General features: G+C 47.1%; 1 protein-coding gene across 4 annotated transcripts in view; it reads left to right on the top strand.

Moving 5' to 3' along the window:
• Positions 1 to 26,511, top strand: part of O-fut1 (O-fucosyltransferase 1) — a 211,244-nt gene that overhangs the window by 109,814 nt on the left and 74,919 nt on the right. For all 4 annotated transcript variants that reach the window (XM_075677794.1, XM_075677795.1, XM_075677796.1 and 1 more), the window contains exon 6: positions 17,857 to 17,988. In XM_075677794.1, coding sequence (XP_075533909.1) covers positions 17,857 to 17,988 — 132 coding nt within the window. The remainder of the gene's footprint in view (positions 1 to 17,856; positions 17,989 to 26,511) is intronic.

Below are 26,511 nucleotides of genomic sequence, written 5' to 3'. Positions count from 1 at the left end.
AGAGCTCCGTGGCCTCCTCGAGTCCTACTCCGACATTTTCGACTTGAACGATCACCCTTTGTGTCAAACTACGGTCGTGAAGCATCGCATAAATACCGGTGATGCAGCACCTGTTCGCCGACGCCCATACCGGGTGTCGCCTTCTGAGTGACAAGTTATCCAGAGCGAGGTTGACAAGATGCTTGCCAAAGGGATTATTGAACACTCTTCCAGCCCGTGGGCGTCCCCTGTTGTTCTCGTCAAAAAGAAGGATAACAGCTGGCGATTCTGCGTTGACTATCGTCATCTAAACACGATCACCAAGAAAGATGTATATCCACTTCCCCACATTGACGATGCTCTGGATTGTCTCCACAGTGCCACTTATTTTTCATCTATAGACCTTCGCTCTGGATATTGGCAAATTGCCGTGGATGAAATGGACCATGAAAAGACCGCATTCTTCACACCAGACGGCCTATATCGGTTCCGGGTAATGCCTTTTGGCTTGTGCAATGCACCGGCGACCTTTGAACGGATGATGGACATGCTCTTACGTGGTTTGAAATGGTCCATCTGTTTGTGCTACTTGGATGACATCATCGTATTCTCTTCAACTTTTTCCACGCATCTTAAAAGACTTTCATCTGTTCTTTCCGTTTTTCGCACCGCTGGCTTACAGCTCAACTCGTCCAAGTGCCACTTCGGCCACCGCCAAATAACCATGCTCGGACACCTCGTCGATTCGTCAGGCATTCGCCCCGACCCCGCTAAAGTTCATGCTGTGCAGAATTTCCCCGTACCATCTTGTGCCAAAGCTGTTCGCAGCTTTATTGACCTTTGCTCGTACTTCCGCAGGTTTGTGGAATATTTCGCCCATGTTGCCCGTCCCCTGACTGACCTCCTGAAGAAAGACGTTCCTTTCTGTTGGGGCTCTGAACAGGCGTCTGCTTTCTCGCAGCTCATCACGCTGCTCACCACACCTCCTGTTCTCGCCCATTTTGACGCCTCCGCTCCGACAGAAATCTGCACTGACGCCAGTGGCTATGGCATCGGCGCATTTTTAGCTCAACGCCAATGTGGGCACGACCGCGTCATCGCCTACGCCAGCCGCCTCCTCTCTCCCGCAGAGCGCAATTACTCGATTACTGAGCGCGAGTGTCTCGCTCTCATTTGGGCGGTGGGCAAGTTCCGACCCTACATATATGGTCGACCATTTACAGTTACAGCCGACCACCACGCCCTTTGTTGGCTTTCCTCCCTCAAGGATCCCACCGGACGCCTTGGTCGCTAGGCCCTACGGCTACAGGAATACACATACACTGTGGTCTACAAGTCGGGTCGTCTACATCAGGACGCCGACTGCCTGTCTTGTCATCCCGTCGATGTACCGGACGGTTTAGTGGATGTCGCACCGATCTGCGTTCTTTCACTCTCTGCCTTGCAAGACATTGGCGCTGAACAACGACGCGATGAGTCGTTACGCCCCATTATCGAACACCTCCTCTCTGATCCGTCGGACCATCCCTTCACATATTCGTGCTACAAAATGGCATCCTGTATCGCCGCAACATGCACCTTGACGGGCCCGAGCTCCTAACTGTCATTCCGTCTCATCTGCGACAGATTGTACTGCAGCAACTGCACGACATTCCCACCGCTGGACTCCTTGGCGTCACGCGGACCTATGACCGAATTCGGCGACGGTTTTTCTGGCCCCGTCTCAACTGCTCTGTCCGGTGCTATGTTGCCGCGTGTGAGTCGTGTCAACGCCGGAAAAGACCAGCTGTGCCTCCCGCCCGGACTGCTGCAGCCTTTGGACATACCGGCCGACCCTTTTTTTCGCGTTGGCGTTGATCTTCTCGGACCATTCCGTATATCGAATGACGGAAATAGGTGGATTGCCATGACTACGGACTATACAACTCGCTATGCCATTACTAGAGCCCTACCGACCAGCTGTGCCACAGACGTCGCTGATTTCTTGCTTCGCGACGTTATCTTGCATCACGGTGCACCTCGTCAACTTCTCACCGATCGTGGCAGATACTTTCTTGCCAAAGTCATAGACGACCTACTTCGATCATGTGCTACTAAACACAAACTTACTACCGCTTACCATCCTTAAACTAACGGTCTTACCAAACGCCTTAACCGCACATTAACTGACCTGTTAGCAATGTATGTTTCCTCCGATCATCGCGACTGGGACATTGCTCTACCATTTGTCACGTTCGCCTACAATTCCTCACGCCACGACACAGCTGGATATTCACTCTTCTATCTCCTCTTCGGCCGTGAGCCGACTTTGCCTTTCGAGACTCTCCTTTCGACCACACTCGACTCGCCAACATAGTACACTCGGGATGTCATAGCCACAGCGACCCAAGCACGCCAGATTGCCCGCATTCGTCTTTCTGCTTCACAGACATGCCAGAAGTGCCGTTATGACCAGCGCCATCACGACGTGCACTACGAACCAGGTGCTCTTGTGCTAGTTTGGTACCCAACTCGGTGTGTTGGTCTTTCGGAGAAATTCCTCTCGCGGTACTGTGGCCCTTACCGCATCCTTCGCCAGGTGACCCCTGTCACATATGCAGTGTCTCCGCTGGATGCCACGGTGCCTTCACCTCTCTCTGACATCATCCACGTCAGCCGCCTCAAACCCTACCTTTCTCAGACCGATGAGCCGCACCAGTAAGGTGCTTTTTCCGACGGGGGTGATGTCACGGTCGGTAATGTGGGAAAAGGAGGACGATGATGGTGGCCTTGGAGACGACGAAGAAGAGTGTAGCATTATCGCTGCTCTACACTTGCTGGCTCAGCCATTAAAAGCCATCTGTAAATAGACGCACGCTTCTTCCTTCCTGTAACAATATCACGCACATAAGGGCAACCTTGGTGCAGATAAAAGACAAAGACAAAGCTGTTTGTAGACAAATGGCGTGCTGGCCATGACATTACTCGCAAGAGGGTGCCACTCCAACTTCTCGCCGCTAATAGCCAATATCTTTTAGTTCAACAGTGTTTCAAATTCACGCTGAAAAGGAATGCATCCCACCTTTACCATTTGCGTACAAGTTAAGGAGTACTTAGATTGGAAAATATGTCACCTTTATTAGAACAAAGCACTCGTCATGAGCAATGACACTACAGTCAGTGGTTCTCCCCAAGTATATCATTAGCGCTTGGCCTTTTCATGCTCCTGCTGCGCTTGAATTGCTCAGATTTTATTGGTATTTCATTCTTGTGAAATGTGCATGTGCATTACAAAACAGAAAAAATTTCCCACTTGCCGACTTTGAATTTCAGGGTAACGAGCCCAGCACTGGGCTTGATCCTTTTCTTTATCACTAAACAGTAGTTTTTTTTAAGCTGAAGGCATATGCCCGAATGAAAGGGTGTGGAGATATTCCAGATAGGCTGCAACGTGATTCTACTGCTTGCTTATGTGCAAGTTCCCTTTATTTTGATTACGTTTGATTTTTTCGATGGGAATAAAAGCAGACTGGAACGAATGGAAGCAAAGAACCCTGCACTTCTTTATGCATGCCCATGCACCATGCTGACTTTCGAGGACCTCGCCGCTTATGGCATGTGACGTGCAACATGTGACTTGATCATGTCACCTTCCTGGGACTGTGCATCAAAAATCTTGCATGATTCCCCTCAAACATTTCTCCATGCAGGAAATGGCTCTTTGCCACTTATAATGCAACAATGCGAGTCTGATGGTAGGGGAAACTATGTGCCATCTGTAGAACCTTTCCTGTACCTGCTGGTAGAAACAGACATGAAACACGTCAGTATGTTGTCTTGAAGTTCTATAACATGATGTAGAATATGGCACCAGGAGTAAGTTTTATCCCGGGAGGCAAAAAATAAAAAGTGGGTCTACAGACCAAAGTGTGCGCCGAATCAACATTTGGTGACTCACACATCGCAGGTACTTGTGTCTCCGTCAGTGCAGAACTTAAACTGAATGCAAAAAGCCTTGCCACTGTGCGCGTGCATGCGGACAGTGACGAGGCACACACTGAGAAAATAAAGTCAGCTACCAGCACAAGACGCAGCATGAAAAACCGCAAGCAGCATATGCATGTCAGCAGAGCAGCACTGCTCACTTGGCACAAAGCTCGACTGCAGCACCATCACAGTCCTTAGGAACAGGTCATGCCCGGCTTGACAGAAGGAGATGGGCAAACTGAAAAAGTAACTATAAAAGTTGGATTGCCATGCTGCAGTGGGCCATGTTCAACACACCGAACTACACGGGGCAAATTTTAGGTGATCCTGACATCGCCGGCATGATGTAACAGACTTCGCCGGCTGCTGCCTGCAGGCATGATGAGAACGCCAGACTATTGGGGGCGAGCTCCACCACTGGAAAAGCTAGCACCACCGTCGGCGTGACGTGGCATGAGGGATCACGTGGACACAGCAGCCGCGTCAGCTGCTTTGGAAGCGCTGAAGCGAGCTGAAAACGAAAGTTTAAAGTCCCACCTGCGCCGCGGTTCTGATTAAGAAGTGGGGAGGCTTTACCGCCTTAGGTGTCTGCTTGACAACATTTGAAAGTACTATAATAGGTAGTGGCTGGCTTTGGAGGTGTACAGCATGGTAGGCTACTGCTCGGTGCCGCAGTGCCGGACGTATGCAATGGAGCCCGGTGTCAGCCTTATTCACACGTAGCCGCAGGGCAAGGAGCTGCGTGAAGCTTGGCTGGCAAAGCTTACCGCCGTATTCAGAAATGCATCTTAACTTGAAGCTCATGCTCAACTTGATATAAATGACTCCTGGTGCAAATGCACCCAAGACGCTCATTGAGTTCCTTTTGGTGCGTTCACGACAGGCGACATTTAAATCAAGTCAAGCATGGGCTTCAAGTTAAGATGCATTTCTGAATACGGGGGTTAGAACCGGCAGACAGCCATTGGCTTCAACTTGGGTATGCAGCAAGCACAGAGGTGATGAAGATTTATGCTACGGCGCTGGGACTGCGCGATGTTTGGTGAGTAGCAGAAAACGTGCACTGAGATGCTCAGCCGTGCCCGCTGCCCGGCTAATGTCATGATGGTTTCGTCTATGAACTTGTTGATGCTAGATACTGGTAAGTTCACTGGAACGGAAAGGGAGCGGTAAGACGCACATTAAAAAAAGGCATGGCATATGGTCATGTTTGTGTTATGAATTAATGCACTGGATTACGAAAAAGAAGCAGAGGGAAATCGCACGCTGGGAAAACCGATAAACATACAGTGCAATGCAACTTAAAGAATAATATTGAAATGTCCAAGAATTTAGAAGAAAAAAAGATTGAATTGTCGCGACGGCACATCACAGTCGCCGTAGGCGTCGAAGTCTCTATAACGAAATTATTTTTGAACAATTCTGATAACATCCCTGCAACAATGGTTGCTAGCTAGTGTGCTGTCAAATGCTCATAGGCTGCGGCCTAAAGCTCATGGCACGGTGCGAAAACGCGCTCACAGCAAAAGCAAAACATTGTGCGTGGACATGCATGCAAACGCGCAGTCGGTCGCTGCGAACCCGTGCAATTGCTGCATTGAGGCTTCATTCTGTTATGCCCCATTTGGTTATACAGACAGCCCACTATAAGAACATATTTCACATAGTTTACTCTCAGCGTTTGCCTACCTTTCACACAAGAAGCCGGTTCGGGAGACTCCATCACGGCGAACACGCGCAGTGGTGTTCACTGTACGTATTCGGTAAAGAGATAGTGTCTGTAAACGATTCTGTGCTTTCAGTTTGCCCAAGATTATTATATAGACAGTAAAAAAACTTTCCTCGTTTTGAGCGTACTTACGTAAATGTCCAGGAGGGCTGCCGCGTGGTGTTTTTATCGAGCACCATAAGCGAAACCTATGAGGAGCGCTCCGCTTGATCCCTCATACTACGCAAGGGAGGTGCTTCCGACAGATGGCGACTCCGTAACTCCTTGCCCCCATATCCACGATTTTTAAGCGATGGATGTCGCACTCCGGACTCGTGTTAAAGGGACGCTAATACTAAGTCGACGTGGACTGTTTGAATACCATTCCAGAAACCTCGCAATGCTTGTTTGGTGCCAAGAAAAGACTTAGCTTACAAGAAGAGTGCATCTAAAGGGTCCGGATACCTTTTTCGAAATTCAAATCTCCCACCACCCAATTGGGGAAGTGGTGACATTGCATATGCCATCACCACTCTTTGCTTGCATCGATGAGTAAAATAGTGCCCGACAGACGGCGGTACCGAGCCAAGACAGAGCGGTGGATTCATCGCTGCAGCTGGTCAAGTGGCGTAGACCGTTTGAGCATCCTGCGGCATCACATGGAAGTTGTATTCTCTGCTACTTGCAGTTTGTGCGAGCTTCCCGAGCCAGCAAAACCAGTGCAGCACTACGCAATAACGAAACTACTGAAACATGAAAACGTGGGCGGCATGGAGTCGAGTGAAACCGAAACTTTTCGACTGCTCGCATCGCTGTCAAGGGTAATTTTGAGTTCTTTTTTCTAGAAATAAAATAGAACAGGACAAGTGGCATTTTATTTCGTCCTATAATACAATACAAGGATGTTCTTGCAATGAGTGGTTGAGTACTAGTGACAGAGTTTAACTGAGGAGTGCTCTTGTCATGAGACAAGTACTTGAATGTCCCGGGGGAGTCTCTAATCATGTCCTGCATTTACCTCAATTTCTCGATTATTAAGGTGCTGTTTGCAATAATATCGATGCCTTAGAGATTCTCGAACACTAATCTATCACTTTAGCTTGACTTAACATTTGCTTTTAGTGTCCCTTTAAAGGAATTCCTAACATTACAAGCTTCGACCATGATGGCGAGATGACGATACACCTCAGAGGTTGCTACTCGGGAAGCAGACAACCTGTTTGAGTCGGATGTTTGCACTTGGGTCAGCTTGCCATGTGCCTGGACACACTTTACCCACAGAGTACCCGGTTTGCCTTGGTGAGCCGCCGCAAGCTAAGGTACGTCCTAGATAAAACAAAGAAACCTTTTTTTTATCTAGGGACTTTACAGCGAGCGGGCTTATCACGGCACCCTGTGGCGGCCAGGGTATCTATGCTATGCAGCATACTCAGCTACATGTAACTGTAGTGTCCAGCTATAGTGTGTACGACAGGGCTGGAATGTGCGCTTGCGCTCATGTGCTCCAGTCTGGCCTTGCTGCGTGGTGTGGACCAGCTTTGTCCTGTATCAGCTTGACCGACAGATAGTAGCCGCATCCAAATTGCGCATTTTGATGCGCTATCAATAGTGCACTACGAAGCGATATTTGCCTAGCTGTCTAACCAGGACCGGTCACGAGTGAGCGGGGGCTGGCAAGCGTTTGTGTGGTCTGACAAAGTTTCACATGGTTTGAAGTTATTTGAGTGCTCAAAACTAATAGAAATTAGTGAGAAGCGACTACTACTACACCGATAAGTAGGGGTGTGCGAATGTAGACTATCACTGAATCCTATCGAATCGTGAACGTAGGAATAATTCGATTCATGAATTGAATATCTACTATTCGATTTTTCAAACATTCAAAATGGAGACCCTTGCAGTGCCATATATTGTGTGCGCCACGGAGCCCCTCGTGCTCGATACCATCCAAGCGGGCATTTCACTTCGTTTTAAACACAAAAGGACCGCCGAGCACGCTGTGGATGGGTCGCCCCTGCTGACGTGGTAGCATACAGGGCTACTGCGAGCGCTCAGCGACATCAGCCTGATGCGGGATTGCACACACAGTGCGTCGGCCGGGGCAGTCTGTTGGTACAACGTTTGTCCGGGTTGACAGTACTGATTGACATGATAACGCAACACGGTCAGAGGGAACAGCAACAATAGCAGCTCGTATATTGTAAAAATGTGAAAGCATGTGCGAAGATCGGGCGGATTGGCTGCCGATAGGCACGCGGATCGTGTTGAATACGCGATGGTGAACTTCACGCCGTTTTAACAGCCATCAATCTAACCTGCACGTGTGATCTCGGGACCAAGCACAGCGGATGAGCCACCTGTACGAATATACTAGCGGCAAGTGTTCCGCCACAGCTTGCAGCCCATTACCAGATTGGCCAGTTGCGAATTTGCGGTGAACACTGCCTAGGCTATTAGGCCTAAACAGCACTGTTTCATCGGGCGTCTGCAACTAAAGTTAGTTTGTTGCCAAATCGACTCAGGTGTATTCGCAGCAGCCGTGCAACACTGGGAAAGCCGACAAACTGCCTCGCAAGCGAAAGCAAGCGTACGGAAGTTCATGGTCGCCATCTTTGCGATGTACCGTACAGCGGCCTCTCGTTCCCGGTGCCGTTCGGAGACGGACATCAGTGTCTTGTTGTAGCTCCGAACAATCCATCTCAGGACTAGCTTTGAATTTACACAGTAGGCGCGAAAGTGTCGTGACCTGGTTGCATGCATTGCCCGGACAGCCAATGAACGGAGGAGTATAGGCCTTCCTCCACCCTCCTCCGACAGAGCGATGGGGGGGGGGGGAGAGGAGGTGGCGTTGTGCGAACATGCCATGCAGGGTTGATAATATTGGTACGGAAGTATGAACGAAAAGAGCAAGAAGAAGATTGCGAGACGCTGGCTGCTGCGGGTTGTTGGTGGTCAGCCGTCTTAACTACTCAGACTCATTTTGTATATATATTGTAAATATAATCTTTTATACTCCCAACATGCCCGTAACATATTGGTGGAGGTGCGGCCCCGAGTTGCTCCTTGTCCTCCCTCGTCATCTGCGATTCGTCGTTTTCGAACAGCTTCACGATGCACCATGGCGGGACACCTTGGAGTTTTGCATACGTACGACCGCGTACGACGCCGCTCCTTCTGGCCAGGTCTCTACCGCTCTGTGTGTCGTTATGTCGCAACTTGCGAATTGTGTCAGCGCCGGAAGAAACCTCCCCTGCCACCTGTCGGCCGACTCCATCCAATTGAAGTTCCCTCTGAACCGTTCTTTTGCGTAGGCCTTGACCTGCTTGGCCCTTGACGACTAGAGGGAATAAGTGGATCGCCGTCGCTATTGACTACGCGACACGCTACGCGATAACAAAAGCATTGCCGACTAGTTGTGCAACAGACGTCGCTGATTTTCTTCTTCATGACGTCATTCTCCAGCATGGTGCACCTCGACAATTACTTACAGATCGCGGGTGCTCGTTCTTGTCTTGAGTTGTGGACGACCTCCTCCGCTCTTGTGCCACTGAGCACAAGCTGTTCACTGCCTACCACCCACAAACAAACGGTCTTACGGAACGTTTCAACCAAACACTCACAGAAATGCTGTCGATGTACGTTTCCAATGATCACTGCGACTGGGACGCCACGCTGGCCTACGTGACATTTGTGTATAACTCGTCCCGACATGACACCGCAGGATATTCACCCTTTTATCTTTTGTACGGTCGCGACCCCACATTGCCCTTTAACGCCATCCTACCTTCTGTGCCCTGTGTTGCTACTGAGTACGCTTGTGGAGTCATCGATCGCGCTCACATGGCGCGTCAGGTCGCCTGACCTCGCTTATTAGCCTCGCAGAATCTGCAAAAAGAGCGTTACGGCCGGTGCCATCGCGATGTTCAGTTCGCCCCAAGGGCTTGGATGCTGCTTTGGTCACCATATCGTCGGGTCGGCCTCTCCCAGAGGCTTCTCTCTCGCTACATAGAGCCTTATGAAGTCCTACGTCAAGTTAACAATGTCAATTATGAGAGCGCGCTGTTACAGTTTGATCCATCCTCAAGTCCGCCGCCTCTTGACGTTGTCCACATTTTGCGGCTGAAGCCATACTTCGCTCGCAGTTCTTCACCTACCATGCGCCGAGACGGCACTTCACCACCCGGGGGTCCTGTTACGGAAGTATGAACGAAGAGAGGAAGAAAAAGATCGCGAGACGCTGGCTGCTGCGGGTTGTTGTTGGTCAGCCATCTTAACTACTCAGACTCATTTTGTATATTGACACGTGTACTTATCTTTATCGGGCGACCACGTTTCGCCGCCTAACAAATGTAATCACACAGCGCGCGACACGCCTGCATGTATCCGAAGTTTCTGGAAAGTTATCGATGCTTCTACCCGGCTGTCTGTTGTTGCCGAACCTTGTGTTATCTGATTTCATCGCGTGAGGCGAATGGTGTAGAACTTTGTGGAAGGCACGCGGGTCCGAACGATTAGTCTGGAACATTTGACGACTGCTGTATAAAAGCCGACGCGCTTGACCCAATGATCAGATTTTCGCCGATCGCTGACTGTGTTCGCCGCTATCGTTGTGCTATATGTGTAGCCTGTTTTGTGGGCATAGGTTCGCCCAATAAAAGTTAGTTTTGTCTGTGTTCTTCAACATCACCACCACGTGACAATATATATATATTGTAAATATAACCTTCTACACTCCCAACATACCCGTAACAGATCGACGTATGATCAAGCAGTTAATCAATGAAATGTATCCCACAACACAATTAATCTTCATTAATGTCAACCTTTCATTTAATTGATTTATTTGATCAGGCTTGTTTGATTAATCGTTTTTGAGAGTTTGACAGGAGGGGCACAAAAATTTGGAAATCGTACTGGAATGGCAGTGCATGAGCAGTGACTGTGTGGCTGTGGTAGAACGACTTTTGGCTGTTTTTCTGAGTCCCGAGTGATGCTTTGCCGAGCGCTTCCCCTCATCGCCTACGCCACCACTTCGCGCAAAGCCGGAGGCTTGAAATGCCCTTGCAGTTCAAGGCATATGGTAGCAACCCAGTTGTTGATCGTTGTGCCATTCCCAGTCCACTAAAGAGGTGGCACAGCATGCGCGCTGGTTTGGAGCATGTATTTGACATAGCAGTGGAGTTCAGATAGTTTCCAGCAAGTCTGTAGCCTTCAAGCATTTATTCTTGCATGCTGGTTGTGTGGCCATTCAAAGAAGGTGTCGGTTTCACCAAACATCCCAGCCACTTGGCATTCCTTGGCCCTGTAGAAAAGAACATGTGGTTTAAAATCCTAAACCAGTGATTTTCTTTTTCCCTGTGTATATTGAAATTTATTGCATATTTCAGTATGACTTCACCTTTCACTTTTGCCATTTTTCTTATTTCTTGTTTAAGTGTACTTGTTTTACTGTACAGGGATTCACTAGTGCCATGTATCTTGTTTAATTCTGCTCTAAGTGCCATTTTATAACATATATTGTTTATCTTTTCAAAGGCCGTTACTGCCAACTCTATTTAGTCTTTAACAAATTGAAGATTATTCTTTATCAAACTTTATACACCTGTATTTCAAACTTGGTTCCACCTCTCAAACATTGTAAAAGGGTCTTGCAAAAGTAGGTAACTGTTTCAAGCTTTTTTAAAAGTGCCCGGAAAAAATTTCGTTTAATCAATTAATCAATGAAAAAACCCTGCATCGAAAGTGGTTACTCAATAAAAAGCTACAATGACAATGAATTAAACAAAAAAATTAAGCGACCGTTCCTATTACTGTGATCCTCTCGATTTCAGATTCTTTTACAGGTGGCAAATTGCACGCTGAATCTGACAGTGAAATTGCACAGGTGGCATCTGTTCTTTGCTGTCGGTACTGCTACACGCGGAGTGGTGATCGATTCACATGATGCGCGGTCATTTCGTCTGTCACACAGATCGGCCTTACGATAACCCACCTGCCGGAAAGGTGGGCCCGTCTTTGTGTATTTTGGAGAAAAACTGGGAAGCAAAACATATTATTCAATAAATAAAAGGTTGCTGCAAAACACAGGTCTGCCATTAAACTGCAGAACGTCATTGGTATTCAGTACAAATGAATGTCACTAATTCATTAATTTCAGAGAAAAAGAGAAGCGATTGATTTTGTTCAACAGAAGTTCTATAGATAAAAACACATTTTCCAGATCTTCATATACAGTACTAGAACTGAGCTTCAATCAGTGCTGGTGTATACTAAGTTGGTGTTCCCTTTAATAAGAGTGGACCTTACTGTGTAATTTGATTTCTATGTACGTATGTTACTAATAGCTTGCTACATTCTTGTTATGCAGTGCTAGGAGACTGCTGAGCATGTGAAGCACCGCGTTTTCTTGCCCAAAAATTGTAAGCAATAAATTTTGTGAAAAGTTTACTGATGTTCGATTCAATATTTGGCTTTTGTTTCTTGATTTGAAATCTACTATTTGGTATTCACACATCCCTACCGATAATCAGTGTGGCCAAAGTTTCATTCCTACGTAAGTGTGCGCGGCTGAGCATGAGCAGACCATAGTCGGCTTCTTCCGGAAGTACATAATTCTTATCGGAATTCGGCATGCAGGTTTTCGCTTGCTTCAGCCGATTTAGTAAAGTCCTTCAATAAATACACACAGTAACTGCAGGAAGAAGCATACTGATCCAAACACATTTCTTGATTGATGTCAACCATTGCCAAAGGCAGCCCTGTATGGAAATCTGCCTGCTGATGTCAAGGGGAAGCCGCTGACCGCCTCAAGACGGATGAGGAGAAAGCCTCTGTTGAAACGAGTGTTTGAGAAAAAAGTGACTTCTCACTTCCCTTCTGAGCTCCACGCCAGCTCACAACTGCAAAATTTGGCAGAGATGTTCACAGCAGCGCATGCTATTTGTGGAATGTGTTCTTTCTCCAAGCCCAAGGGTTGTTTCAGGGCCCCTTCAAAGAGGTTCATTGAAAAGCTGCACATACCCAGCGAACCAAGTCGACGTAAAAATGTCTAGAGACATAGACAGACATCCGGCTGCTGAAAAGTCTGTGAAGTATCCTAAGAATGCTAATTGCATGAAAAAAATTTGGACAGAACTCATCTATGATAACTGTCCAAGTATATGCAAATAGCCTAAACGAGTCATGTATGAGTCGTGTACTGCAGCCTGGTTCCTCTCTCACACTTCCCTCTAAACATGCTGCACATTCTGATGGTGCCGCCATTAAGTTTGCGCATACCCAGTGGCGCATGCACAATAACCCAAGTTCAAAGAGGTTCATTGAAGAGCTGCACATGCCCAGTGGCACACACTCACGGGAACAACCCACATTTCAGGCTGCATTACCTTTGGGATGGGGCCGCATTTCTGGCGGGATAGCTGTAAAGGAAGCTGGTCTGGCAACGCCGAGGATGCTATTCGTGTTAAAAACCTGCAGTGGTGGTGTAGTGGCTTTGACGTTTTGCTGCTAAGCCAGAGAAATCCTGGCCGTGGTGGCCACGTTTCGATGAGGGCTAAATTAAAAAATGCCCGTCTGCCATGCATTGGGTGCAGATAAAGAACCCCAGGGGTTCAAAGTTAGTACGGAGTCCCCCCCCCACTGTGGCATACCCCATAATCACATCGTTATTGTTGCATGTAAAACCCCAGAATTTAATTTTTGTTTGCATTAAAAGGTTATTTGTGTGTGTACACCCCCTCCCCAAACTCTTTTGTTTGCACATTGTCTGCCCCTAAAAAATTTGGAAAGAACGCTGAAAGAGGCCCGTTGTAGACCTAGCAACATAGGTTTGAAGCATGTGAGAACGAGATTGGTGGCCAACGCCAGTATGCTCACCACTAGCACTTAGATGTTTTGTCCATGCAGGCTCTTCCTCCAGACTGCATTCACTTGACTATAAATGTGCCATGTTATGTTCCAGATAATTAACCAAGCAATCGGACATTCTATTTTTTCACGCTGGCAATCTGCATGTGCTGCTGCTCATTGAGTGGGGACTGATGCAGCTGAAGTAGTTCACAACTATGCACATGCCATAGCTAGTGGTACACGTTACATTTTTGTGCAGCAAACAGTTCTTACTTTTTCTAATTGCTGCTGTCAAAGACTACACAATGGTACCCTGACAATCTAGTGTAAGCTTGCAGAGAATAGAACTGACAACTGTGCTAGTTTGTAATCATTTATTATAAGCACGGTAGCACAAGACAAGGCAGAGATAAAGAAGGAAACAGGACGGGCGCTAACTCACAACTGTGCCCAGTTACAACGCAACTGTAACCATAACATCCGCGTGCGCACATGAAGAGCAGAAAAGCACAAAAGGGAAAGGAAATATGCGATCAGTAGCCACCCAAAGCTAGTAGTACTCATCAAAATCACCTCGTAAATGTGGCTGGGGTGATGTAATATGTCACCCCTGCCACATGAATTAGGTCGCGCCCGCAAACGAAAAAACAAAAATATTTAAAATGCTAGAGCAAGCCTAATCAGGGAAAGATTTGCTTTTGTGTGATGTACACATGAGAGCTAATGCTAGTTAAGTATGTGCAGAGGGTAGAGTATAGTGGTCAGATTATCTGCTTTTGCAGGGTGGTGTGTGACAACTACTACAACCTCATTGATACGTTTTTCAAGGGACCATGTAAAAGTAACAGGGAAGAAGGCCCCAAATTACCAAAGCAATGTCAGAAACAACTCTGAATGATTGTCAGTAGAGTAATTAGACGTCTCGGCACTCATACCGTGACCAGAAACTGTATGTGTATAATTAAGGTACACATACTATGTTCCGTGACAGTGGTCCCTTTTTACACTTATTGTGCTTCACCGCATAACACAGCTGTACTGAGGCAAAACGATTTTAGGGAACCCACAAGAACCAAGCCGAGACATGCTTATCAGGACTGTTGATTGCGTACTTCTGGTATTTTGGAGTGGGGCCATGGGAGGGGCTTGACATTCTTAACTGCGAGTATACATTTATTGTATTTGTAGCAACGTGCAAGGGCGAATTTGCTTCTGCACCACGAAAGGTCCGTGTCTGCTGCATTCAAATGCAGCATAAAGTGCGTGAACATTACAGAATGGCGATGTATTAAATGGGAACATAATGCATAGCAATCAATGGGCTTTAGGTCAGGACTGTGAAAATGCGATGAAGGAGCTGAGAAAATGCAACAGCGAGGAACATATCAACAGGGGTCCTCTGCATAAGCTTTGGGTGGCCATCGATTGCAGTCTTCCGCTTTTCCTTTTGTGTATTTCAGCTCCTCATGCATGCATGCATATTGTAAGGTTACAGCTGCGTTGTGTGTTACTGGGCACAGTTGCGAGTTAATGCCCGTTCTGTTTCCTTCTTTGTTCTTGTCTTGTCTTGCACTACCATACTCATGATGAGATTTATGGGCTGACATAGTGTAACTACTTCACAGAATCAGCTAGGCATCTGAAAATGGTTCCACGCCACATGATGCCAACACATTCAAGCAGTACTGCGTTGGCTTGCAAAAACCAGAAAGGAGGAAAGTACTCGCAAAATGCTGGTTGCTGGAACTTTCCTCGTTGTCCAATGAAAAGTCTATGCACATCTACTCAGTAAATGACAGACAACTTGGGAGAGAATGACTGCAGTGAATTGCCAGGTGGTGTAGCTCATGCTGGTATTTCTGTTGAATGGACAGTGGAACCTCGTTAAGCCATGCCTGACGTGAGCGAAGTATTACTTGGTTTTATTTTTTATTTTTGTAAGTTGGAAATGTAAGTCAGGGTGTCGCACTGACAGAGATATTTTTTCAGTTCAGGTTCATCATACTCTGATTGAATGCTCATTCTGGTTTGGAGAAATAGAAAATAGTGGTTCGTGAACTGCCATACTTACACTGTCGAAGCCACTTATGACAATACCGGTTTTAATAATATGTTAGTTATAACAATGAGAAGCTGCTGCACCATCGACTTTTGTATGTTTTCCATGGTGAAATAACCTGTTTACTACAATGCCCTGATGCCGCATTATCGGTTATAACGATGAAGTCTGGCTGCTGGGTGTCCGAGCCAAAAGGTAGTGAAATGCGAAATCCTTGGAAAGAAAAAAAGAAAACAAAAAATTCGAGCCGCTGCTCAATGGGCCGCTGCTCCAACAGCCGCCGTGTGCTCATTTTCCAGTCATCTCCACGCAGCTCTCTCCCGTCGCCCTTCCACCCCTCTGATCATGAATGGGCTGCGCTCATAGCTCTATGCCACCCCACCTTCCGAAACAAGTGGACTGCGCCAACTGCGCTGCAAGCAGATTGCTCGCATGTTGCTCACTGGCTCCTCATTTAGTGCAGTTTAGTGTAGTGTAGTCGCTTGCGTTCGTTTTTGTTGGTTGTGTCGAAGTCGTTCCTGGCCTCCCTGTTTCTCAACTTCGCTTGACTTGCGGCTGAAATGGAAGATGGCTGATTAGCTCGCAAATCATGGGCAAGGCATGCCGTTGCTGGTGAAAAGAAAGCACACAGCTATAGATTTGGAAACTAAGTGCTTCTAACTGATGAGACTATCGTCACGAACATGCTTGCATTGGAGAGTGACAGCGATGACAGCAGCGATGACATGGTAGAGAAGGCTGCCTGAATGTTGTCATCACAGGAGGCCCGGCATCATTCAGTCCCTCCGGGGCTTCGTTTTTACAAGGAACCTTCCCCTGCACTACGTGGAGCGCTTGGATGCCTTGGAGAAGGATGTCGGCAAGCTTGGTGTAAAGCATGCATGGCTGATGGACATAGGCTTTTCTCGTGCAAGCCAGTGAGAAGTACATGGCGAGATGCTTGTGGTGATCCCTCCTCAGCGCTTCTTCTGGATTTCTCAAGCTGACAGGCTGCCGCGGCAGCCTTCTCGCAATTTTTAAAAGGCCCCTTTTGGGGCCACCAATGTGATGCCTCTGCAGTGCTCGCATATAGCTTGCCACCCGTGACACCTCTTTGCAGTTGTTATAGCAATGCCATTCTTTAACACCGACAGCTGTGGCTTGTTACACGTGATTGGAGTGCCCAGGAAGCAGTTAAATGAGTGAACACAATAAGCAGCAAAGCGGAGGAAGGTGGTGGGGAGGGCCACTTGGCCTCCCTGCCTATATAGTTTTCTCATATCAGCTCTGCCATCCCCTTATTTTGATTTTTTCATGCAACCCTGTTATAACAATTATCGGTCATAACAATAGAATTTTCGCGGCACTTGAATATTGTTATAAGTGGGTTCGACTGTATTCCAATGCACACCCAAATTTCGCAGGTTGGAAGTAAGAAAATAAAAGTACACCTAAACATAGCATTCCTGTTATTTATAAATGAAAATTATGGCATGCCCTCCACATGCGCAATCAGAACAACAAAATGTGCAAAATTTACCTTCACAGAAGGGAACATTTTTTAAATGAGCTTTCATAATGAAAATGGGGCATCATCATCGCCATTCACGCTTCATTGGACAGATCCCAAGCACAATGGGCCAGTATTTTCAAGCAATCATTTTAAGAGATACAACAATCGCTTTCTCAAGATTTTACGTGGCTCTGCATCAAACTTATCGAAGTATGTGGCTGACAGTGTTCCTGGCACTGTTTGCAGATGGCAAGCTTGGCACACCGCCATAAACACTGGCAATGGTGTATGCATCTGGTGCTGAGGCAGAAGGGATAGCATCTCCGAATATTATTCATCGAGAATACTGCTCCAGATTGTAATCAAGTATAAATTGAACCTACAGCAGCCTTAATGTAAATGGGTCTGCTTCCATTTTGTAATGGCAATGACGCTGCATCTGACGGCAGGTTGTTGCCAATACGGCAAAGGCGGTTTTAGTTTTGTATTTGATTGTAATGCTCAAGCAATTTTCTAACCCATTTTCTTGGAAAAAAGGGTGCTCATTATATTTGTTTAAATACCATAGTTTAGCACAGTGCACTTTATCCTCCACCTCCCAGGTGGTTGACGGGCGGCACAAAGCACATGGTCATGCATGATAAAACATGTCGCATCACCAGTGTGATATGTTGATTCTTTGCTTTCACAGCAGCGGTGATAAGCAGGAAGCACATTCACTTCGGCGCTGACCTTTTGCAGCCATCTGAGAAGTGTTGACATCGCAATGGCTGCTTGTGTTTCTCTGTCCCACATGCTTCACAGGTGCGTGCCTGTGAACACTTGGAGTCAAGTCCACTGCTCTTCTCGGCACCTCAGTGCGTGGGCTACATGGGCGAGCGAGGCCCACTGCCTGCATTGGCCTGCCTTCCCACACCCGAGGTCGTCACGCAGCAGGTAGTAAGAGTAGTTTGAATGCGGCCTCTTGTGTTCTTAGCATGATGACCGCCATTCAACCTCTCACAGAGGTGACCCATGTCCTGCACCCAACCGGCCCATTTCACTCCGTCTTACTCCCTTGGTGCTTGCTCTGATAAGCCGCCAGTTATTTGTTCCATGCATCATATGTGCTGCCAGATCCATAATTCTGAACATAAAATTACAGCGCAAACACCTAAGACGGACCACAAAAGGAAGGGTATGTCATATCTTCCTATTGTGGTCCGTCTTAGGTGCTTGAACTGTAATTTTAAGTTCAGAATTATGTACCAACTAGACCCAAATGAAGTTTTACAGATCCGTAAGTCAGCTAGAGTGTCAATGCACGCTTGCTTCATAATTCATGCTTCTCTCTTTTTCTTGGACCCTTGTTGTTAACATGCCAAGGTTGACGACTGGGCGTGTTGGTATAGCATATTAGAGGTTGGATTGCGCAACATTTTGACGAGACACACAGAAGACAAACACACACCACAGAGCGCTTACTTGCAACTATCATTTTATTCCCTTGTCAGTAGAGTAAATACAGGAAGATACTCAGGAAGAGGGCGGTAGCGTCAAAAAAAAAAAAAAAAAAAAACAAAAATTGTTTTTTACAAACATGGCCATCTACCAATGCCAAGCAGGCTTTGTGATGTGATCGTTTTTGCTGCACTCAACATCGCAAAAAAAGGAACAGGATACGAAATTTCAGACTAGCGCGTGAGGAAATCTAATTCCTTTGCACTAAGGAAGACTGAGGGCGTGCTCACGCACAAACTTCCCAAACGCGCAATCTCAGCGGCTTCGATTATCTCTCGCGTTATTTGGCTGCCATCTTCGCTCACAATCTTACAATTCTTAAAGAATGGCCGACATCCGCAATCTCTACAATGTATCCCCAGGTGTCCGGCGACTGTTTTTGAAACGTTATAATCATGTTCCTTTAATCTTTCGTTTAAACATCGTCCAGTCTGTCCAATGTACTTTCTGCCGCACTGAAGTGGAATGGAATATACCACTCCCTCAGTGCAGTCGACGAACTTCTTTCTGTGTTGTGTTTCACAGCCTCATTTCTGTGTGTGCACCTGGGTTTACCTTTGCACACCATGCTCAGCAATTTTTCCGGTGCGGAAAACACCACTTTTACTTCGCATCTTTTACCAATTTTCTTTACTCGGTGTGCGATCGATTGAATGTACGGCATCACCACTATTTTTTCTCGTGTGCTTGGACCGCAAGGCTCCTTCCCAGATAACGGTGCCCTGCTTCCGATTTCCTTGAGCAAACATTGTGCCACAGATACTAATACATGGAAAGGATAACCTGCCTCCATGTTTGCTCCCGAAAGCTGTCAGCAATGCTATGATAGCACGATTTTTGCAACGCGTTTCTGTAACATGACTTAACTATGCCTTGTTTTACGATTTTCGAATGCGCAGATTCGAAGGGCAAAAGAGGCTTATTTGCATGCGGTTCGTATTGCCAACAACAATGACTGGAGCCCAGACTTAGTTTTAAGTCAAGAAACCTAATTGCTCCACCGTCTGGCTCTTCACTTGTGATCACCAGTGGCTCTAGCCCCTCTCTGAAAATTCTTTCAAGAGACAGCTGAATTCATATGGATGCAGACGCTTTCGCAGCTACGAGCGTCGATGAAGCGAAAGACTGCCTCTTCAATGGGTCCCATCCACCTACGAGGCGACGTGGTGCTACCGGAACCCATCAAGGATGTTCTCTCTAAGGGACCAAAGTTTGCCGTTCAACCTAAGCTCTCACCGCCAGCTCTTTTGGGTATCGTCAAGCGCGGCTCCAAGTTGGCTCCGGAAAGTGAAACTGACCGCTGTTTGTCCGAAGGCATCGATGTTTTGGTGAGATGCAAGACACCTATGAACGTTGTTCCTGTTAAAAAAGCAGTGTCCTTCCTAAAGGAGCATTCGCTGGCTTTAGTTCCCGCGGATAAAGAAGGAGGCTTCTTGGTGTTACCTAACGAATTGTATTTATCTAAAGCAGCAGAAGCCACCAGAGGGACTTTTGGCTGCCGCACGGGTGTCTGCTTGTCTAAAGTAAAAAATGAAGCTAGGAAGTTGTGCGCCAAATGGAAACTGGATAATCTGAATAAGTCTCTTGATAAAAATAGAAAATTAAGCTTACAAATGTTTTTCACAGCAAAGACCCACAAAGTGGACTGCCCGCTTAGGGTAATTGTCACTGCTAAAGACACCTGGCAGTTGCCGGTAGCCTCGTTCCTGCAGAGCAGGTTAAAATTACTGGAAGTTGACGACCCCGTTTTAATAAAAAATTCTGAGCAAGTTATTGCATTCCTACGAGAAAATTGTGACAAGGAGTATTTAGCGTACTCTTTTGACGTCAAAGACTTATTTTACTCTATTCCTCACAAAGAGCTCTTGCTGTGCATTGAACAATGTATTGACAAATATGGAAACGTTGCCTTTCAAAATGATTCACAGATGCATGTTGAAGTCTATTTAGAGTTGTTGTCCATGTACTTAAAATCCACCTACGCGTCTTGGAATGGAGACATTTTCCTTCAAAAACAAGGAATATGTATAGGTTCGTCTATCGCACCGATTCTTAGTGACCTGTTTCTAGCCAACATTGACAGAACCCTAGCGGCATGCCTCATTAATTCATGGGTTGCTCGTATGTTCAGGTTTGTTGTTGATTATTTAGTTTTAGTGGACAAGGTTGATAACAATAATCAGTCGCTGTTGACACACCTTGAAAGAAATTTCAGAGAGGGGCTAGAGCCATTGGTGATCACAAATGAAGAGCCAGAAAGTGGAGCAATTAGGTTTCTTGACTTAAAACTAAGTCTGGGCTCCAGTCATTGTTGTTGGCAATACGAACTGCGTGCAAATAAGCCTTTCTTGCCCCTCGAATCTGCGCATTCGAAAATCGTTAAACGAGGCATAGTTAAGTCATGTTACAGAAACGCGTTGCAAAAATCGTGCCATCATGGCATTGCTGACAGCTTTCGGGAGCAAACATGGAGGCAGGTTATCCTTTCCATGTATTAGTATCTGTGGCACAATGTTTGCTCAAGGAAATTGGAACCAGGGCACCATTATCTGGGAAGGAGCCTTGCGGTCCAAGCACACGAGAAAAAATAGTGGTGATGCCGTCCATTCATTCGATCGCGTACCGAGTAAAGAAAATTGGTAAAAGATGCGAGGTAAAAGTGGTGTTTTCCGCACCGGAAAAATTGCTGAGCATGGTGTGCAAAGGTAAACCCAGGTGCACACACAGAAACGAGGCTGTGAAACACAACACAGAAAGAAGTTCGTCGACTGCACTGAGGGAGTGGTATATTCCATTCCACTTCAGTGCGGCAGAAAGTACATCGGACAGACTGGACGATGTTTAAACGAAAGATTAAGGAACATGATTACAACGTTTCAAAAACAGTCGCCGGACACCTTGGGATACATTGTAGAGATTGCGGATGTCGGCCATTCTTTAAGAATTGTAAGATTGTGAGCGAAGATGGCAGCCAAATAACGCGAGAGATAATCGAAGCCGCTGAGATTGCGCGTTTGGGAAGTTTGTGCGTGAGCACGCCCTCAGTCTTCCTTAGTGCAAAGGAATTAGGTTTCCTCACGCGCTAGTCTGAAATTTCGTATCCTGTTCCTTTTTTTGCGATGTTGAGTGCAGCAAAAACGATCACATCACAAAGCCAGCTTGGCATTGGTAGATGGCCTTGTTCGTAAAAAACAATTTTTTTTTTTTTTTGTCGCTACCGCCGTCTTCATGAGTATCTTCCTGTATTTACTCTACTGACAAGGGAATAAAATGATAGTTGCAAGTAAGCGCTCTGTGGTGTGTGTTTCTCTTCTGTGTGTCTCGTCAAAATGTTGCGCAATCCAACCTCTAATATGTTGTTAACAGGGGCAGCCATAAGCGTCTTATGAGATAAGGGAGCATAAAATTTTCTAAAGTAGTTCTGTCTCCAATGGCTTGCGGTCATAACTTCCGAAGGTAGTGTTGTATCTCTAAGGAGTTGTGGTCATGTTACTAGGATAGATTTGTAGTTTTGTCACATGGCCACATCTCCTTTGAGGTATCTTTTGAAGTCTGTTGAGGTCATATTGACCTCTTTGTTGAGGTCATGTTGGACCTCTTTTGAGGTCATGTTGAAAGGTAAATTTGACTTGTCCATACCTTCATATGTAAAACCCTTAGACACCAGAAAGACTCGACACAATCATGACCATGCACTGAAACCGATATTTGCTAAGACCAATGCATTTAAACACAGTTTTTTTCCCCAGACATTTTCAGACTGGAACGCTATTTCTAAAACCATTTTTGAGGAGGCTGATTTTGAAATGGCACTGGAAAAATTGTTGTTCTAGTTTTTTTTTCTCTTTTTTACCAAGTACGTATTATGTGTGTAGTGATGTAACCCTGTTTCATTGTTAATGGCTTTATTCATTTGTAATCCCGATTTATACTAATTATGTTTTGATTTCCCACTCCTGCTTGGGCCTGTCTTGGCCTGCAGTATTGTGAAATAAATAAAGAAATCTCAAGGGGGATCCACACCTGCCCAGTTTACAAGTCTGTGAAACCTTTAAGGTGCTAATTACTTTAATAGTCAGCTTTAGTCCGTTAAATTTGCCACTATGGCAATGTGCACTTGGGAGATGGATGTACTGACCACTGAGCTATTGCACAACATTTGTGTTTCACAGTTTGTGCAGTATTTGTATAGTTTGCACGATGCGGACTTCAAAAGGATAGTGGCAGACTTTGGTGTCTCGTGGAAGACCGGGTACGGCCCATTGTAGAAGAGTGTAAGAGCCTTTACAGTGTCTCGTCTAAGAAAAATCTGCGTCGAAGATTCAAGGTGTGGATGCACAAAGATGCTGTGGTCAGAAGATGAAGGCAGAACGAGGCGCAGTTCCTGAATGCAGTCCTGTAGGCAATGGAGGTACTGCAGCGGCTTGGGCGAGAGGGCCGAAGGATTGAACAAGTCTCCAAGAAGGCGCAGGGGTGCACCGTAGATGAGTTTGGCTGCTGCACAGCCAAGGTCGTGACGAAGGACGATGCATAGGCCAAGAAGCATCGTAGAAAGGTGGTCAATTCAGGCGGGCAGTGAGGACAGTTTTGAGCTGACGATGAAGCCGCTCAACCATGCTTTTGGTACAGGGATTAAAAAAAAATTAGGTTATGGGGTTTTACATGCCAAAACCATGATCTGATTATGAGGCACACCGTAGTGGGGGATTGTGGAAATTTGGACCACTTGGGGTTCTTTAACGTGCATCTAAATCTATGGACACGGGTGTTTTTGCATTTCGCCCCCACCAAAATGCAGTTGCCATGGCCGGGATTTGATTCCGCGACCTTGTGCTTAGTAGCCCAACACCATAGCCACTAAACCATGGTGGGTCGCATGGCATAGTGATGGTATGCTGGGGTACAGTAGTACTTAGGGCTTAGGTTGAGGAAAGTGAAGAGAGTACATTCAAATTGCCGGCCACAATCAGTTGTAACAATGTTGGGGCATCAGAAGCGGGAAAGTCATGCTGAAACGAAGGCTTTGGTGACTGTTTCTGCAGTGATATCTGGAATGGGCACGGCTTTAGGCCAATAGCTAAAGCAGTCAGTCATTGTGAGCATGTATCGGCAGTTGTGATAGGGAAGCGGTTCAACTAAATCAAGATGGACGTGGTCAAAGCGACAGCCAGGTAGCAAGAAAGACTGCGTAGGAGTCTTCGTGTGGCGGGTCACTTTGGTGGTCTGGCAGGTGAGGCACAAGCACGCCCACTGTCAACATCAGTGTTAATGCTCAGTCAGACATAACGCTGTGTAATGAGGCGCTGCGTAGTTCGGCTGCTGGGATGGCAAATGTCGTGAAGTGACTGGAAAACCGCATGATGGTAGGCAGCCAGAATGAAGGGGTAAGGTGCAGCTGCTAATGTGTCGCACCAGAGTGAGCCTGGTTCAAACATATGAGGAATGAGTTGCAGACGGTGGGAATAGGGGTGGTCACGCAGTGCTTGTAGCCTAGGGTCTTTCATGTGAGCACGAACTAAACATTCCCAATCCACAGCAAATGTAGAAGTGCCGAGGGAGGTGATGCATGAAAGTGCATCAGCTGCCTCGTTGTTGGCACCTTTTGTGTGTCGGATATGCATTGTGAAGTTTGATATATAGGCCATTTGACGATGTTCACGTGCAATGTACTCGGAAGAGTTCGTTTGGAAGACGTACACCAGAGGCTTGTGATCAGTTGGAATGTAAAACAGCTGGCCTCCCATGAAGTCTCCGAAGTGCTAGATGGTTGAGTAGGTGGCGAGCAGCTCACGGCCAAAAACATTGCAGTGGGCCTCGGCAGGTTGGAGCTTCCGAGAGAAGAAACCCATTGGTTGCCACTCGGAGTAAATTTTCTGTTCGAGAACAGCGCCAATGGCCACACTGGAAGCATCCACCATGATGCGAGTAGGGACGTTAGTTCTCGGGTGGATGAGAAGTACTGAATCGGCGACGGCTTGTTTAGCAGCCCTGAAAGCAGCTTGAAGTTCGGGAGACCAGGAAACCAGGAAGAAGGTCAGTCAGTGGGTGCAGAAGCTCAGCACACTGCGGAATAAAGTGGAGTGAAAAATTCACTGGGCCCAGGAACTCGCACAGCTGGCATAGGGTAGTAGGTGCTGGGAAGTCTTTCACAGCCTAGATGTGAGAAGGCAACAGACGAATTCCCAGTGCTGAGATGTGATGGCCCAGGAATTCGAGCTCGGGAGACCCGAAGATGCATTTCTGGCTGTTGACAACCAGCCCATATTGTTGAAGGCATTGAAAGAGTTCCTGGAGGTCATGATCTTGTGGAGTGGAACTCGCGACCAGGACATTGACGGTGTCAGCAAATATAGCAGGGAGGCCGTGTGTTACCTTGGCAATGAATCTTTGGAACGTTTGAGCTGCATTGCATAGCCCAAAGGGCATGCGCACATACTCAAACCGGCCAAAGGGTGTAGTAATGGCCACCTTCGTGATATCGGCAGGCTCAATGGAAATTTGGTGACATGCCTTGACAAGGTACACTTTGCTAAACATCTTGTATCCTTCCAAGTGGCCTGTGATATCTTGGATGTGTGGAATGTAATAGCTGTCGTGGTTCGTGCGAGCGTTGAGTGGCCTGGTGGTCGCTGCACAAACACCAGTCATGTGGTTCTTTCTCGGGTACCAGATGGAGTGGGGAAGTCCAACTGCTGAACGAAGGACAAATAATACCCAGCTGGAGCTTGTGATCGAATTTCCATTAGGAATCGCTAGATGCTTACCGAAGTGGTGGCTCGTACAAGCTGCGATGGGTGGACTACGTGTGACAGTGTGGTGTGTTACGCTGTGCTTCGGCGGCTGATTTAAATTGCAAGCCTTTGTGACCTCGGGAACGTCTTCGAGGATTCTAGCTTACAGGCACGGTGGGATCAGTGTGCAGGCGCCAGTGGGAGCAACAGCCGGCAGAACGCCAGGGATGAAGAGGCGCATCTTGCTGTCAATCAGGCAATGGCAGTGCAAGCTGACGTCGAGGTTGAAATGGATCGGGAAGTTTTAGCTGAGGATGGGCTGATTGATGTCGGCTACGATGAAGACCCAATGGAACATGTGCCACAGGCCAAGGTCAATAGTGAAGGACCGCAGACTATACGTGGTGATAGAGGTAGAGTTTGCCACATGAATCATAGATCCAGGTGGCTTAGAAGTGAGGTCACTCTTTGTGGACGGCAGTACGCTGACCTCGGCACACCTGTTTGCAAGGAAGCACAGGCCAGAAATAATGAGAGGATGTCCATAGGGTGTCAATGGAAATGGTGAGCTGGTAGAGCCGGGACTCTAAGCAGGAAGTGACTGAGGACTCTGGTGCTGAAGAGAGGGTGGCGACTGAAGGAGAAGTCGCGTCGTAGACTCGATCAGCGAGCTGGGCAAGGCTGTCAAAGGTCAAGTTCCCTGCAGCGACCAAGACAAGGCGGGTGGACTGTGACAAGCGCTGCAGGAATAGCTCCCTGAACAGTGCACCATCCAAGTTGATGTTGTTTGTGCCTAGGAGCTGCCACACGCTGTTGAGCAACTGGGAGGGGCGACAATCTCCAAGCTCCTTGAAAGGGAGCAGGCGCTGGAGGTGCGCACTATCAGATGCCATTGTGCATTCTAAGTATTCAGTTGTTGCTGGTACAGGGCATTGCCCAGAGGTGCAGTCATGACGTCCGCCACCTCTTGAACCACCTCAGGAGACTGAGAAGTCTCTGAGGTGATGTGCAGATTGAAGATGGATTCAACCTGGGCGAACCAAACATCTGGGTTTTTGCACCAGAACGTAAGCAGGCAGAGCTGGAGAGCTGCGACGTCCCGTGGGCGCAAGGTAGCGTCAGGTGGAAAGTTGCCTGAGGGTGGTGGTTTGCTGGGGTCGGTCATCTCTTAGGCCAGAGTCACCACTGTCAGGAACTGAGGGGTCGCAGCAGACTGCCAGAACAAAAG

This window comes from Dermacentor variabilis, unplaced genomic scaffold, assembly GCF_050947875.1.
Source record: "Dermacentor variabilis isolate Ectoservices unplaced genomic scaffold, ASM5094787v1 scaffold_13, whole genome shotgun sequence".
NCBI lineage: Eukaryota > Metazoa > Arthropoda > Arachnida > Ixodida > Ixodidae > Dermacentor > Dermacentor variabilis.
This window is presented reverse-complemented; position numbering and strand designations above follow the sequence as displayed.